The 17529-nt window shown below is 34.4% G+C and overlaps 1 protein-coding gene, 1 long non-coding RNA gene and 1 pseudogene across 2 annotated transcripts; all 3 read left to right on the top strand.

Moving 5' to 3' along the window:
• The first annotated feature begins 2991 nt into the window (after window positions 1–2991).
• LOC145084809 (uncharacterized) lies at window positions 2992–6456 on the top strand. Its single transcript, XR_013699243.1, has 4 exons — window positions 2992–3269; window positions 5554–5904; window positions 5998–6153; window positions 6226–6456. It is a non-coding gene; the product is annotated as an uncharacterized LOC145084809 (long non-coding RNA).
• Window positions 6457–7725: 1269 nt separating this feature from the next.
• LOC145054065 (cuscuta receptor 1-like) lies at window positions 7726–12896 on the top strand. The gene is made up of 9 exons (XM_079002198.1): window positions 7726–8213; window positions 8452–8614; window positions 8674–8780; window positions 9107–9262; window positions 9523–9597; window positions 9725–9883; window positions 9995–10034; window positions 10280–10452; window positions 10589–12896. The coding sequence occupies exons 1-9, from the start codon at window positions 7772–7774 to the stop codon at window positions 12805–12807; spliced, it is 3534 nt and encodes a 1177-aa protein (XP_078858324.1). The 5' UTR covers window positions 7726–7771; the 3' UTR covers window positions 12808–12896.
• Window positions 12897–13342: 446 nt separating this feature from the next.
• On the top strand, window positions 13343–17214 carry LOC145054056 (receptor-like protein 1; annotated as a pseudogene).
• The last annotated feature ends 315 nt before the right edge of the window (window positions 17215–17529 follow it).

Raw genomic sequence — 17529 nt, 5'->3', positions numbered from 1 at the left:
TATTGGTCAATGTAGTTGAACTAAGAAATATGCTTTGCAACTAATAAATTGTACCCTTGTTGACCTCTATGCAAAGTTGTGGTTATATGCAAAAGAGATTAGGAGATCAAATCCAGGTTCCACTGTTAAGATTGATGTGAACTGTACGCCATATCATAAAAACTTGAGTAAATTCGCCGAACTTCGTTGTGCTACAGTAGCATTTTCCCGAACAACATTAAATAGCTTTCTACAATATTTTTAATAAAATTCTTTAAAAATTAATTGATATATTTGGTTTACTAAAAGCAAACAGAAACTTTACAATTTGTTGAAAAGTGAAGAATTTGGAAGTTTATTCAATCAGCATCAGAGTGATTGTTGTTCCCATGTTACCTTCTCTCCAAGATAGGAAATGGTGTGGCTGGAATTCTTAGTATAGGTTTTGCATAGAAAATGAACACTACCGATTGATTTATGTAGTATTCCTGTCCACTTCTGCGCATATCAAGTGCCTTGTGGTGACCGGAGCTAGAACTTGTACAAAAGAAATACAAATTTTACAAAATGATCGGTTAATTAATCCAAAATATAATGAGAATTCAAACTAAAAATTAAAACAAAGTAGTGATATATATATATATATATATATATATATATATATATATATATATATTTATATATACACACACACACACAAACACACGCACACACACACTTTATATTAGCAAAAATAGTTAGTAAAATTTTTCAAAATCTTAACATATAACCTAAAAACCACACTACAACTTAATATAAAGTAACTCAAACCTTAATTATAAAATGGAAAGAAAAGAAGTCAGAATATATAGTATGCCAGATACAAATAATCATTCCAATGCTAAATAAATTTAATATATTAACTTTTTCATCATATCATATCAATTCCCCTAACAAAACATTATCTCCAATTAAGACATGTTCAGACCCATTTACCTAACACAATTGCAACAGGAGACCCAACCAACTGATCAGCGAAGATCCTCGTCTAGTAATGTGCTCAACTGGTTAAAAGCATCTTCTAGTATATTATTACTGTGAATAATTTGACTCTGCTTGTAAATGGCACCAGGAAAGGAGATTGTTTCAGTATGTTATATGCCCTTGTGTTTTCAATGATCGCCAGTAGAAAATCTTACGACATGCTGGCCAGATCAAATTACCTATCATATCAATTACCCTTGTGAGTTTCTATATCTCATTTTTGCAAAAGAATTTGATTTTCAATAGGTTGCAAAGTTGAAAGTGTCGCTACTTACAAGTGATATATGCTACATTTATGATGTCATGTGTGGGTGTGCTACAACAAAGAAGAAATTCTAGACCATCTATTGCTACATTGTCAACACGCAAGAGACATTTAGAATAGTCTAATGGAATTCTAGACCACACGTCTTCCGGAGAATACAAATTGAAGGCGCAACTTCTGAAAATTGAGATGAAAGGTATTCTCTTTCTATAAGTGAATTTGACAATTGTTTCACATAAATTATGTCAATCAACTACCCAAACTACTATAACTATTAACTGCAACATTATGTGTTGTGTGTGTAGCTTTTACTTTATGTTTCTGCTTCATTATCTGCCTTTGTATAATCTGCCAATTTCCAGTTGGAGAACATCAGTCATTGTTTATAAATCATCAATTTACAATCCTAAGATGCGTTGATGCAAAAACAGAAACGGACAGTTATTAAAACATCAAGAATCCAGAGATTTACAAAAGTACATACTCCAATGGTTGAATCTATAACACATAAGTTATGGTGGCTAAGTTCTCCCTTCATAAATGCCATGCTTTTCTGTAAACATAAAACATAGTATAAATTATCAATTCCATCATTAAAACTAGACTATACATAAACATATAACAGATCTAAACCGATGTAAACAAACTAAGAATCAACAAAAGCATTAAATTTTATTAATAAATCACTTTATTTGTCGTCAATTCGTAATCTATTCCAAATCTACAAATAAGTTATACAAGTTCAATAAAAACGGTTAAGAGAGTTAGATGGTATTTGTTTTTGAGGAGGTAAAGTGTCTTCGGTCTTTTTCCATGTGTGGACCAAAAGTCTTTTTACATGTTTTTGGTATTCGTAAAAAAAAGACTGTTTGTTTTTTAAAATTTGCATCTACATAAATATTACTAAACCACATTGATTGTGAATGATACTAAGCAAACAAACTAGATGTACACCACCCATTAATCATATTGATTCCTAGATGATAGTAAAGTATGGTGGGTATGGGGGTGGTGGTGCTGGTAGAGGTGGTGGTGGTGGTACGACAACGGTAACAGTCACAATGATAGCGATGAGAATGATTATGGTGGAAAAATAATATTATATTAGGGTTAGAACTTAGAAAACGTCTTCCAAAATTAAAAACTATTTTTTTGTATTTTGAAAAAAAGATCAAAAAGACATTTTTCTGTCTTTAGTCTTCTGAAAAAACAAACAATATTTTCCTCAAATATCTTTCCGCTCACCGGCAAAAGAGTTCAAGAAGAGCTTTTTTCCAGAAAAAAAACACCATCGTAGATTGTAGACCAATAAACCTTCACCTTTGGTGAGAATCCTAGCACCAAGAGCAACGATTCAACATCAAATCGAGAACTTTCTTAATCCAGTTTGCGAATTACCGGTGACACTACTAGAAAACAGAGTAATAGCAATGGAATTTTAGCGACGGAAAAATATGTCGGAAAAAGCAACGGATTTCTGTCAGATGAATTATTAGGATATAGCAACACTTTTGCGACATAATGAAATTGGTCTGTAATCCGTAACAGTGTAATGACGATTTACCGACGGAAATCAACAAATTTGAAGTTTCGTCAGAAATCCGTTAGTGAAATTCGATTTTCTTTTTTTTATTTATTTTTTAAATACTTGGGGCACTTTTGTAAATATGTTATCTGAACTAAAAATAAGAACACGCGTTGCCCTAGTCTCACTTTCCTTCTTCTCTTCCCCCAATCTGCGATTTCTAGCTCTTCCCAGTATCTCCGATCTGCAACCAACCGGCGACTGCCTCCGCCATCGCCGTCGGAAGCAAAGCCCTCCAGCTCCTCCAAAGTCATCGACGCAACATACTTCTCCGTCCTACTGCCTGTCCGACCTACAACCCATCAACGACAACCAGCATCGCCTCAGTCTCTTGCCGCCACCATCGTCGAAGTTGTTGCTGTAGCTAGTGGACCTTACCATTGAATCCGATTTCATATTTTTTTCACTCAAGTTTTGGTAAAAAAAAAAAAAACCCTAACTTATTTTTTCTATTACATGATTAAGATGATTCACATTTTATATATCACAAATTGTTATGCCCTTAGTGTTTTTGTCACTGTTTGATCATTTATGTTAGTTTATTCAATTAAAGATAAACAAACCTAACAAAATTGTTACGTTGTGAACTTATATGAGAAACCTATAAATTCTTCATCCAACTTTCAGAGGCCAAAATTATGATAGTGGAGTCTTATTAAGTCTTAAGAATTGTGGGGCTTAATACCCAAAGGAAATTAGGTGAGGGACCTGATGCTTAGTTAAGTGCAGTAAAATAAACTCGTGTTCCCAACTTTGTAGGTCCCCTGTTTTCACAATGTGAAAATGGGATTGCATAGTTAGATGACATGTGTTCCTTTCTGCTGGAGGGGGTATAATGGTCATACAAAAGTGCCTTAAAAAGATAGGATAAATATTTAGTTTCAATTAAATGTTCAATTATGAGAACATGTTTAGTTTTCTAAAGCTTTGAAAGAGGTTTGGAATGCAAACGACTTATGAGTTATGACTATATGATCAGGGCCGGTCCAAACGTATATGGGGCCCAGAGCGAGAAGAAAAAAAGGGGCCCCTTAACGGCAAATATAATAAATATTCCAAAAAAAAACAGTCATTTATTCTTCACTATAAAAACGTTCAATTGGCAATAACAAGTAAGCCAAATTGTTTATCTTTTAAGCTAATTTGAGTTTGAACAAACTTTAAGCACTAAAAGTTATTTAGGTAATATTTTTTTTTATATATACAAACTATATAGCCTAAAATTTTTGGGCCCCCTGGAGACGTGGGCCCTGGGCGGTCGCCCGGGTTGCCCACCGTCTGGACCGGCCCTGTATATGATCATCTTAAGCATGATCACTTTTGGTCTCACATTCTGAGAGGAAATATGCCATTAACATATTGACTAATATGCACCTGAAAGTCAATGTTGATAATGCCCTCTACTATAATTTCCATGATGCAAATAACCAACAAATCTATCTATTTATTGTTGTAGACCTGTAGTTGAATCTTACCATCATGTTGTAGGTTCTCCTGTACCAAAAGCTCCTTCGTCTCTTTGTTAGTCTCCTTATTTGGTATTTGTTTCTACTAAATACTAATAGTTTAATCCTTCATAATGAGACAATGCTAGTGACTTGACTTTGAACTATTTTTAGAAGTTAAAGGCTTTGAAGCCATCACCTAATCAGATATAAGATGGTTTTATACTTGAAATACCATATATAATAAAATCCTGTCCACCTGTTTTGCTAAATACGGGAAATAGTAATCTACTTTCATTTATTTGTTTATTATAACATCCTACTTAACTGTAGCAATGTTACTGTTTTTTATTAGACAATATTAGAAATTGAAAACATGAAGACAATTACTGATCATTTACAAAATCTGTAAAGAAAGCTGCTTTTGACTTGAAAAAAAAATGAATTCCTAGTATACAATTGGCTAAATAACCATTGAACCAGAAAAACTATACTAAATTTTTGTCATTACCAACTCAAAAGAAAAAAAAATCAAATGCATAGAATAAGATTAGGAAACCAAAAATCATCAATGTGTGAATTTGTATAGTAACATACTTCAAGAAATCAAAAACCAATTACAAACTTTCTTTCCTTTATTATAAATAAATATCCAGATGACACTTGACAATATAATCCAACTCATTTTTTAAGGAAATTACGTTTTTGTCCTTTGATTCATATGGATATCGTCTAATTAATAGTTTAACTTCAGAGTCTTTAAGTCATCATCTCATCTGTTAAGATAATGAAGATGATCATTTTGCCCCTATCGCTTCATGTTTTCCTTCAAGAACGTTGAAGTCATGTATGATTCTGGTTTCACTTTTAAAATGCAATCTTGTTGATTTGGTGTTGTTATGATTCTAAACAGTGTTCTTAAACATAATAATATTAGACTTAGTATAAGTGGGACAAAAACTAATTGCAATTAGTTGTCCCAACAGTTAGTATTGTATTTGACTGCATTTAGTCTTGTTAAAATTCAAAAAGAACAATATGTTGTATAATACGAACATAAGGAAACAAAGATGTTATTTCTTCACCCTGTATTACTCAAAAGGACCTAATTTACACTTTTGGTCCCTGTAAAATATCGTTTTTTTGGATATAGTCCAAGAAAAAAAAAATAAGCATTTTTCGTCGCTATTTCGTTGTTTCTTAATGATTCTTATTATAAATTTCTTCACCCTGTATTACTCAAAAAATTTAAGCAGACTCACCTAGAAAAGAGTGCAAAGATGAAGTTGGCATCTGGAGAGTTGATTGGGAGCCAACCTGAGCACTGGGTTAATGAGAAGTCTTGGACCATATTTGTAAGTTATCTTTATCCTTTTTATGTTTTGGTAAATTATAGGACAAATATGAGAAGGCAATGTGTGAGAAATATGGCCCCGACCCTAGTCAACATCCGTTGGGTGATGTTGAAATATGGGAGCATTGTGTTGGCGGGAGAAAGAAGGGGCGAGTTTACGGGGTAGGATCATCAGATCCGGGAAACGTCGTGTTGGGGACACCTTATGAGTGTGAGCTCATCATCCCATGATTATGCCTTATCTCAAAAGAAGGTATGTGTCTATATTATGATAAAAATAGTAAAGTATGTTGCTATTTCCTTCTCTATTTTATACTAATTATATGTTTGTTGGACCATATTTTAGATAAATGAATTAGAGAGCATGTTGGAACGAGAAGTGAAGAAACGGGAGGAAATAGAAGCCAATTTTGATAGTGAGGTGAAGTTATGAGAGGACATGGAAAGCCGTCTTTTTGAAAAAATGAATGATCTTTTGAAGCAATTCACCGGAAGATAAAAGGTAAAATTTGAGGGCATATATGGTATTTGACAATATACAAATATCTCTCTAGCTAACATCTCTCAATGATAGGTGTGGAATCCACGAGCTGCTAATCAAGAAGGAAGTCTCTATCGGTTGTTGACAATATTTGACTATGGATTGAAACTTATAGGTTTAATGTATGTGAAATGATTGAAATTTATGGATTTACTTTTATATTTGTTTGTTTTAAAATATAGATTTTAATTTCTTCATTAATTTGTAAATTTTTTTGTAATGCCAAAATCCGTTGCTAATCTGTTACAAAAAAAATTGTAGTCATTTCGGGATTCCATTGGTAATCCGTTAGTAAGTTATTTCAGATTTTGTTGGTAATCCGTTACCATTTCCAACGGAAAAATCCGTTACTAAATATTAGCCATAGCCGTTGGAAATCCGTTACAAACAAAATTTATTTTGCAACGGATTACCGACGGAATTTGTTTGCAACGGATTACCGAAGGAAAAATTAACAAGAATAGTCCGACGAGTTTTGGTGTGCTACAATTCCGTCGGTAAAGAGCATTGACGGATTACCGACGGTTTTGGCAGTCGGTAATGCTCTTTTTTGTAGTAGTGTGAATTGCGGAAGTGTCAATCGATTTATTTATTAATGTTTAATCGAATATTTGTCTTTCTGAAATAATGATTTCTTCGTAAAAGCCTAATTGTCTCGTGACACAATTTATATAATCATATTAAATATTTAGATATACATAATTCACGAGATTGTTATCATTTCCCATTTATTATTAGCAGTTAATGACTTTTGGGTCAATTGTTGTTCCAAGAGTCTTTTGTTTTTGGCTCTTGTCCTCAAAAGCGTACACAGTTTGTAGGAATGTACGCATCATAGCACATATACATACTGTTCAATTTAGCCGGTTAATATTGGATAATTGTTGTTATTAAAGTGGTATAAGCTAGTGGTTAAGTGATAAAAGCCATTAGAATAGCCGTAAAAATAAATGAAGAGTAAAAATGCATGATAAAACAATAAAAAAAAAAAATGCAAACATCAATATGTTATTCACAATAAATCCTAACCATCAGGATGGGTTTTCAATTAAATACCCGAACAAAAGAGACTTTTATTGAATACCAACAAGAAACTAGCGAAGGAGAACAAGTCATAATAGACCTCTACACCTAAATGAGTCCAAAAAAGATTACAAACGTCTGCAGATATCTATAAATACAAAATTTTAACACCATTGAATAATGTTTCTTCACAAGGCATCTTTTCCTTAAACAAGACAAAGTACGTAACATATAATCGCTCCATTTGTCTTGTAAGTAAGAAATGTTTGATTTAATATATAGCTTTTTGTTTTTTTTATTTGTTACTAAATATGTAAATGCCAAAAAAGTGACACAATAAAGGATATTTGTTGATAATAAAAAAAAAAGTTGTCACTTGTCACTGTTAATTAGTAAATTGCTAATTGGCAAAAAAGTCAAATTAAATTAAAATATTATCAAAGATAAAATGATGATTCTTTTGAAGACAACAAAAGAATAGAGAAGTGCTGGCAATTTCTGAGACGAATATCATTAAAGAGCAGAAATTAAGCATTATTTACACCTTCAGTAAGCCATGAATTTGAGTATGAGCACTGTAGCTACTAAAATTGAGCGTTGGGCTTCGAGTATTTGGTGGTTGTTAATGATGATGATTGCTATTTTAATATTCCGACCTACACAAGGAGGTTGCATAGAAGAGGAGAGAAGAGCCTTGCTGGACATCAAATCCTCTTTTATTAACTCATATGATTCAAATCCAGAACATCTTCTCCCCACATGGATTGATTATGGCAATGGCAGCGAGTGTTGTGATTGGGAGAGGGTCAAGTGCAACACAACCACAGGCCATGTCACAGAGCTTTCTTTGTGTAACGTGAATGAAATATCAAACCAACATGTAAGCTATGGGTTCAGGGGATATTGGCCATTGAATGTTTCCCTCTTTCTTCATTTTGAAGAGCTAACAAGTCTCAATTTGTCAAATAATTATCTTGATGGTGCGATCATGAAAACAGGTATCACTGTATGTTTTAATCTTTAAGTATAATTTTGAAATTAATATTCAATAGTTGACCAATTCCAAGTAAATCAGCTCAATTTATGAACACACACGATCATCCGATTAGTTCTTGAACCCAAAGATGGTTATACTTACTGAGTGGTTGGTAATTACTTTTGTAAACATGCTCAAAATTTACCTTATAAATATCGAAAGAATATGATAGTGGTAAATTAAACTTTTCTCTATTGCAGAACTTGGAAAGTTGAAAAGTTTGAAAAAGCTAGAGATACTAGACCTCAGCAGGAATTTTGATATTGACAATGGCATCATTCCATCATTGGGTGCACTCACTTCACTCAAAATTTTGGATCTTAGCACAACTGACTTGGAGGGATACTTCCCTACTAATGGAAAGTTTTATAGTGTTACCATTTGCTCATTTTACTTATCATACGTGATACAAAGTTCTGAAGAAGTTTGCACCCTTTTTTTACGTATATTGCAGAATTTGCAGCTTTAGAAAACTTGGAGATGTTGGATCTAACTGGCTGCCACTTTAGTGGTACATTCCAAATACAAGGTAATGAATACAGGAGTTGAAAATATTACCCTTTTCTTAGGACAAAGAAAATTGCAATGAAGATTTATTTTTAGGATAAAGATAGTATTCTACCAAAATACCATATATACAATCAATATCAATTGGTATGCTATATAATTATTTTTTGTGAAGTGGAGTATTCCATCTCCATGGTGGAATTAGTCAACTAACAAGCCAACTTCCAAGAATTCTTTATGAATTATGTTTATTGACAATATTGAATGGATATAGATATGTATTTAAATAATTTTTTTCCACCAAACTACACCTCAATGTAATATGGAATCATTGAATCGTTATTGCAGGTTCTGAGAGGGTTTCAATATTGAATAAGTTAGAGATTTTGAACCTTGGGGGCAATAACTTCAATGACAGCCTTATTACATCTTTACGTTTCATTCCATCACTTAAAACCCTAGATCTTCATGGTATCGCACTATCTCGATCATTTCCAGCTCAAGGTATGCATGCTTTCACAACCGATTACTTAAAATAAGTTTGTTCCTCGCAAAATGAACATAATAGACTTAATCTTATTTGCACCTCATTGTAATGTGAAATCTTAAAACATCTTTGCACTTTAAACAAGGCTACAGGCTACCTACTGATGATGATGAAAAGAGGCTAATGCAAAATTGCATGAAACTAGCTCCGATCAAAATGGGTATCCAAAAATAGTCTTCATAATACATGATATATGTTTTTTTTTTCAATATGACAGAATTAGCTCATCTGACTAACCTCGAGAAGTTGGATTTGAGTTTTACTGGGCTGAAAGGAATACCAAATATCGAAGGTAAACAAAGAATTAGCTTCTCCTAGCCTATTTGAAAGTTGATCAATGCTAAAATTATTTGGCAACTGCAAACTTTAATTATATAAGACCATGATTTCTCTAAGATCGAATTCCCCCTTTTTTACAGCTTGTAAGCAATTATCAAGATTGAAAAGGCTGGAGAGTATAGTTCTTCCCTCTAACAATTTCAACAAGAGCATCATATCCTGCCTAAGTTCCCTCCCATCCCTGAAGATCCTTGATCTTTCAGTTTCTTTCCTATGGGGAAGTTCCTTTCCCTTCCAAGGCATGTTTATCTTAAAATAATTGTTTTTTTATCTTCATTAGTTGGTACTTTTTAATTTCAATTTGTTCTCAAATCACTTTATTTAATTGTTTGACACATTTTCTTATCCAGCTAATTCAGAATTCGATATGTTGCCTACTTTGGAAGCCCTGTTCCTGAAAACTAATGGTTTCCGTGGAACACTACCAATGGAAGGTTGTGCCTTTTCTTTTATCATTCCTTAATTTTCAACATTATAATTTCTTTAAGAAAATTGGTGAAGTACTTATTAAACTCATCAGAATGATGAACGCTTAAACACATGGGCAGGTGGCCCCAACCGCTTATCTAGCTTCAATAGTCAATGATACATGATTTGTAACAAATTCTTTTCAGGTATTTTGTTTAGTAACCTAGATATGTAACCTTCTCTTGCTTTCATCTAGCTTTCACATCTTTACACAATCTGGAGGTCTTAGATTTGAGGGAGAACAATTTTGTTGGGATCATCCCATCAGCAATACAGGCATTATCTTCCCTAAGAGTTGTCTCATTCGCTAACAATAAGCTCAACGGCTCATTACCAGATGGTAAGTGTTTGGATTGTTTAAAACAAAAGTATAAATACACTGTTTTAATGGAATGGTCAACATTACCTTTCCTGCGTAGTTAATCTTTCTAACAATGTAAGTGACAACTTGAACCACATTTTTTCCCTTTTGGCAGGCTTCTGTGAATTGAAGAACCTCCGTGAGTTGGATCTTAGTGACAACATGTTCGATGGAAGTCTGCCTCAATGTTTCAGTAGTCTATCATCTCTTAAGTTGTTGGATATTTCTTCAAATCAATTCACAGGCAAACTTCTGCCATCACTCATTGCTAATCTCACGTCTCTTGAGTACGTTGATTTTAGTCATAACAAATTTGAAGGTTCATTCTCGTTCAGCTCGTTCTCCAATCATACAAAGCTTGAGGTAGTTGTATTTAGCAGCGACAACAACAAATTTGAGGTGGAAACAGAAGAGCCTATTGGTTGGATTCCAAAGTTCCAGTTGAAAATTTTAGCGCTATCCAATTGCAATGTGAACAGGCGTAAAGGACAAGTTGTTCCTAGGTTTCTACTTCACCAACGAGAGTTAATATTGGTAGACGTATCTCACAACTCCTTGGAGGGACAGTTTCCAAATTGGTTGATTGATAATAATGTGAATCTACAAATTCTTAATCTAAGGAACAACTCCTTTGGTGGTATTATTCTTATGCCATTACTTACGAATTCTAATATGAACGGTTTGGATATCTCTGAAAATCACATGAATGGTACTATTCCGGAAGAAATGCAAAAGTTCCTTCCTTACATATCTGTTTTAAATTTGTCTAGGAATGCCTTAAGTGGTGTTATCCCGTCTTCAATATGTAATTTGAGTGAATTATTGATAATGGATTTATCTGACAATGAGTTATCAGGAGAAGTCCCAAAGGAATTCCTTACAAACCACTCTCAGATAAGTATATTAAAATTATCAAGGAACAAATTGCATGGTCAGGTACTATCAGGAAACTTACGCTTGGGTAACTTCCGTAGAATTCACTTAGATAGCAATAATTTCACAGGGGAAATTGGAACTAAGAGCACGGAAATTTATGAAGGTCTGAGTGTTCTGGATATTAGCAATAACTTTTTTACTGGCATGATCCCTGCTTGGATTAGCAACATGAGAGGAGTTGATGTCAGGTGCGAACTCCTGGCAAGAAATAATAGTTTAGAAGGCAGCTTTCCATGTGGAACAGCTCAATTCTCGTTTCTGGATATCTCACAAAATTCTTTCTCTGGGCCCATCCCATCTTGCTTAGATTTGCAATATATGGAGCATCTTCATTTGGGTTCTAATAGATTCACAGGATCGGTGCCTAATGCCTTCCGCAATTTGACTAATGTTTTGACTTTGGACATAGGCAACAATAACTTATCAGGCATGATTCCCGAATTTCTTGGAGAACTATCCAAATTAAGGATTCTTCTTTTGAGAAAAAATAACTTTAGTGGTGTGATTCCGAAGCAGTTGTGCAAATTAAGTAATGCAAGCTTGATAGATGTATCTTATAACTCGCTCTTTGGTTCAATACCTAGCTGCCTACAAAATATTACTGGTCCTATCCACCTCGCTTTCATAGAAAAAAGCCTTATGACTTACAGTATTATGTCATTTTATACTCACAGTAGTGTTCTAAATAAGATGTTTTATCCCCAAAGGCTCAATTGGATGTTTGAAACACAAGACGAAGTTCGGTTTACAACAAAAAGTCTCTCTCTCCCCTACAAAGGTGACATTCTTGATATCATGTCGGGATTGGATCTATCATGTAACAAACTTACAAGTGAAATTCCAGAAGAATTGGGGTTGTTAACACAGATTCGTGCTTTGAACCTGTCTCACAATCAACTGATTGGACCTATTCCAGTAAACTTTTCAAATCTTGCAAATATAGAGAGCTTGGACCTTTCTTCAAATGGTTTGACTGGAAAACTTCCATTAGAACTTATTAAGCTGACTTCTCTGTCTATTTTCAATGTTTCTCACAACAATCTATCAGGCAGACTCCCAGAAATGAAATCACAATTTGGTACATTCACAGAGGCAAGCTATGAAGGGAATCCACTTCTTTGTGGACCGCCACTAGAGAAGAAATGCACGACTAATTCACAGGTGACCCATCCATCAGTTGAAGAAGACAATGACAAATGGTATGACATCAACATGACATCTTTCTATGGAAGTTCTAGTTCCACATGTATTGTGGTATTATTTGGATTTTTTGCACTTCTTTACATCAATCCTCACTGGCGTAGAAGGTGGTTGGACTGGGTTGAAGATTGTATGTTCACATGTTATTACTTCTTTCATAAATTAGTAAGCAAGCTTGCCACTCCCTTTCACAAATAGGTACTCCTTAACGTTAATGTCAAATAGAATATACTCAAACTTGCTTTTGTATGTATTTATTGGTGTTTGTTTTGATATATGGATGATGGTATAAATAGGCTAGTAATTTTGAGAGTATATGCAAATTGCAATGTTGGTTCTGCTTACAAGCCATCTATTGCTACATAACATATGTTTTAGTGTGTTTGTGCAACAAACAAGAGACTCTACACGTAACAAAGAAGATACTCTACACAATCTATTACTACATTGTCCGCACATATGACACATAGAATAGGCTAATGTTTTAATAACTCACTAGTAAGTATTGTATTTCAGATAAATTGAGATTTGTGTCCGAAGGTTTCCAACCAAAGATGCCTATCTTTTTGGACTTTGGTTGGTACGTACACTGTATTTAATGATATGGATATAAAAGAAAAGCATGTTAAATCTGAAATACGCTAGGGTTTATAGTGGAGAACCGGATTCCCAATGCATAGCGTAGGTTCGCTTTCTGAAGTGATATTTCTACCATATGCTCGGGTTATCAAAAATGAGGTCTAGGATAATCCTAAAAGATACTTACGAATCTTGGCAATGTAAGCCAAATTGCAAGAAGATTTATGAGTTCGTTAGAGAAGAAGAAGAAGAGCTGAGAAAAGGGTATGTCCGGCTCAAAGAGAAGAGTCGTATTTGTACATGACAATTAGAGTTTCTGTCTTCTAAATTAGTTAAGTAAATCCCAAAATTAATGACATAATCAATGGTTTTCAAAACTGACGAGATTTGCCAATTTTACCATAATCACCCACTAGAATTCAGATATTTCACTATGATACTAATTCAAATTTCCAAAGACAGAGGCTCTACCCCTTGGACCTGCTACGACCCCCTTGACCCCTACCATTTTGTCGTACCAACTTATAATACAATCTTATATATGTATGCACTCCACACTCTCCAAACATATAATATAGAGTAAAAATTATAAACTTTTTAACTCACATGTTAGTTCCAACTATACAATATGCATGGTTACACTAAAATCACCAACAATCCTCTTTCATTTTAGTTTAACCCACAAAATAACATAACATTAATCTAAACAAATCAAAGCAGTACATAAAGGAAAATCTCGAAATGACTAAGTTCTCATCTTAGTATCTTACACATTTCAAATACTCGAGAATCAGGGTGTTCTAAGAATTGAACCCTTCAACCCAACTGAATACCTGAAGATAAAATACATACTAGTTTATTGAACTTTCTAGCAAAATACAACTTGACACTACTATAAAGTTGTGTATTCTAATCCTATCATGACTGTATCAAGGTCAAGCCTCCAACCTCTTGAAATGCAGCTACAATTCATAATTACGTAGGTATTTCCTTTACTTCATGTATCTACATATACATTTATCAAAGAAATTGTAAGACCCTATCGAGATTGAAAAGGCTAAAGAGTTTAGATCTTTCTGGTATCAGTTTCAACAAGAGCATCATATCATGTCTAGCTGTCCTCCCATCCCTCAAGATTCTTCATCTTTCATCTTCTTTAATAATGGAAAGTTCCTTTCCTGTCCAAGGCATGTTTATCTTAAAAGAAATTAAATACAAATATTATTTATTCATTTCAGTTTATGCTAATTGTTTTTATCAAACTCTCTCTCTCTCTCTCTCTCATAATTTCTTAATTTGTCTAATTTGGAAGTCCTCCTCTTGAGCAGTAATGGTTTCAATGGAACAATACCAATTGAAGGTAAAGTTGTTTCGTTGTTACTTAATTAACATAATTATTATTGCAATCATAAATGACTTGTAACATATCCATCTTCAGGGTTTTCATTTAGTAACCCTCTTTTAATTTGTTGTCATCCAGCTTTTGCATCTTTCCAGCATCTGGAGGTCTTAGATTTGAATTGGAACAGTTTTGTTGGCAGCATCCCATTAGCAATACAGGCATTATCTTCCCTAAGAGCTCTCTCATTTTCTGAAAATAATCTTGATGGCTCATTATTAGATCATGGTAAGTTATCTAAAGCATGATGCACATTGCACTGTTGTGATTATTTTGTAACCTTACCTTTCCTCGATGATTAGTCTTTTTGAAGCCGTATGAACATGCAAATGCAAGCCATATTATATATTTCTTGAAGGTTAATCTTTTGTAACTTAATTACCTTTTCAGTTTCATGGCTTAGGCAGAACATTTTTTTTCTCGTTTCACAGGGTTGTGTGAGTTGAAGAACCTCCATGAGTTAGACCTTAGTAACAACATGCTCCATGGAACTCTGCCTCAGTGTTTGAAAAATCTGTCATCTCTTAAGTTTTTGGATATTTCTTTAAATCGATTCAGGGGAATACTTCCGTTATCACTCGTTGCTAATCTTACATCTCTTGAGTACATTGATTTTAGTCATAACTTATTTGAAGGTTCATTCTCCTTCAGCTCCTTATCCAATCATATAAAGCTTCAATCCATTCGATTCAGAAGTGACAATGACAAATTTGAGGTGGAAACAGAAGAGCCTGTAGGCTGGATTCCAATGTTCTAGTTGGAAATTCTTGAGCTATCTAATTGTAATATGAAAATGCCTCCCGGATTTCTACTTCAACAGCACAATTTACGGCAAGTAGACATGTCTAGAAACTCGTTGGAAGGACACTTCCCAAATTGGTTGGTTAAAAACAACACGTATCTGGAACGTCTTGTTCTAAGGAACAACTTGTTTGGCGGTATGCCACTGTATAGGAATGCCAATATGAAGTGGTTGGACATGTATGGAAATGGAATGATAGGTACTATTCCTGATGATATACCAAAGTTCTTTCCTAACATACGATATTTGAATTTGTCCATGAATAGTTTAAGTGGTGTTATCTCATCCTCAATTGGTGAATTGAGTTAATTATGGATATTGGGTCTATCTGACAATGAGTTATCAGGAGAAGTACCAAAGGGGTTGTTTACAAATGTCTCTCAGTTGGATTTCTTAAAACTATCAAACAACAAATTGCACGGCGAGGTACTCTCAGGAAACTTAGTAAACCTGGGTAACCTCCATTCGGTTTACTTAGATAGCAACCATTTCACAGGGAAGATTGGAATTAATAGCAGCAAGGAAACTCATGAATATCTGAGAGTTCTGGATATTAGCAATAACTTGTTCACAGGTATGATCCCTGATTGGATAAGCAACATGAGTATGTTGTTTGAACATCTTGTGAGAAATAATAGTTTTGAAGGCAGGTTTCCTTGTGGAGCAGCTCCATTTTCATTTCTTGATATCTCCCATAATTCTTTCTCCGGACCCATCCCGTCCTGTTTGAATTTGCAAGACATGGAGCATCTTCTTTTGGGTTCCAACGAATTCATTGGATCAATACCCAAATCCTTTCGTAATTTGACTCGGGTTTTGACTTTGGACATTGGCGACAACTCCTTGTCAGGCAGGATTCCTACATTTCTTGGTGAACTATCCACTTTAAGGATTCTTCTTTTAAGAAAAAACAACTTGAGTGATTCCATCCCGAAGCAGTTGTGTCAATTAAGTAAAGTGAGTTTGTTAGACTTATCTGGTAACTCACTTTCTGGTTCAGTACCTAGCTGCCTTCAAAATATTACTAGCCCAACTCACCTTGCTTTCCTAAAAGGTGTGATAAGCTGGTATTCCCTTGATTCCTCTTACAGCTATGGGGGTAATCTATTGTCACAATATACGGTCGGCATTGATTACATGGCATTGGAAACAGAAGATGAAGTTCAATACACAACAAAAAGGCTTTTTCTCAACTACAAGGGTGACATCCTTGATTACATGGCAGGATTGGATTTTTCCTGTAACAAACTTATAGGTGAAATCCTACAAGAACTCGGATTCTTAACCCAACTTCGTGCTTTAAACCTGTCTCACAATCAGCTGACTGGACTGTGAGCTTCTAAATCTTGCAAAAATAGAGAGCTTGGACCTTTCTTCTAATGGTTTGACCGGAAAAGTTCCATCACACCTCATTAAGCTTACATCTCTATCTACTTTCAATGTTTCTCACAACAATCTCTCAGGCAGACTCCCAGATATGAAAGCACAGTTTGGTACTTTTACATTGGCAAGCTATGAAGGGAATCCACTTCTTTGTGGACCTCCACTGGGGAAGGAATGCACAACTACTAATTCACATGTGACCAATCCATCAGATGATGAAGAAGACAATAAGAAATAGTATGATATCGACATGACATTTTTCTATAGAAGTTCTGGTTCGACGTATGTTGTGTTTTTGTTGGGCTTTGTTGTGCTTCTTTACGTCAATCCTTATTGGCGCAAATGGTGGCTAGACTTGGTTGAAGACTGTATGTTTACATGTTATTACTTCCTTTTTGTTCTAGTGAGGAAGCCTTCCCCGACCATTCATAAGTACGTGTAGGACCTCCTTTATGCAAATCTCCTTTCATACCTGTTCCTTCTTCACTTTCAGTTATGTTTCTATTGTACATATGATTTTCCTGTTTTATTTATGCTTCATTGTGCACATGGATTTTGTGTTATGTTTCTGCTCCATTTTGTATAGTCTGCCAATTTCCAGTAACTTAGACAACATATTTTCTGCATTTTGGATGATACATCCTCCCTCAACCTTGAGATATAATTGCATAAACACCGGGTTTCTCTTATATTTTGTTGAATCCACTATCTTTGAGAGAATTAGTGAAGATGTCACTGCCCATCCATAGTTCTACAA

This window comes from Lactuca serriola, chromosome 1 (genome assembly GCF_051521515.1).
Source record: "Lactuca serriola cultivar US96UC23 chromosome 1, Lser_US96UC23_V15, whole genome shotgun sequence".
Taxonomy (NCBI): Eukaryota; Viridiplantae; Streptophyta; class Magnoliopsida; order Asterales; family Asteraceae; genus Lactuca; species Lactuca serriola.
This window is presented reverse-complemented; position numbering and strand designations above follow the sequence as displayed.

Bases quoted from the DNA above. Each gene is read 5' to 3' on its own strand.
- LOC145054065 (XM_079002198.1), top strand. From the start codon at position 7,772: ATGAATTTGAGTATGAGCACTGTAGCTACTAAAATTGAGCGTTGGGCT. The intron at 8,214-8,451 runs GTATCACTGTAT...TCTCTATTGCAG, and splicing joins TGGTGCGATCATGAAAACAG to AACTTGGAAAGTTGAAAAGT. The intron at 8,615-8,673 runs GTTTTATAGTGT...AAAGTTCTGAAG, and splicing joins TACTTCCCTACTAATGGAAA to AAGTTTGCACCCTTTTTTTA.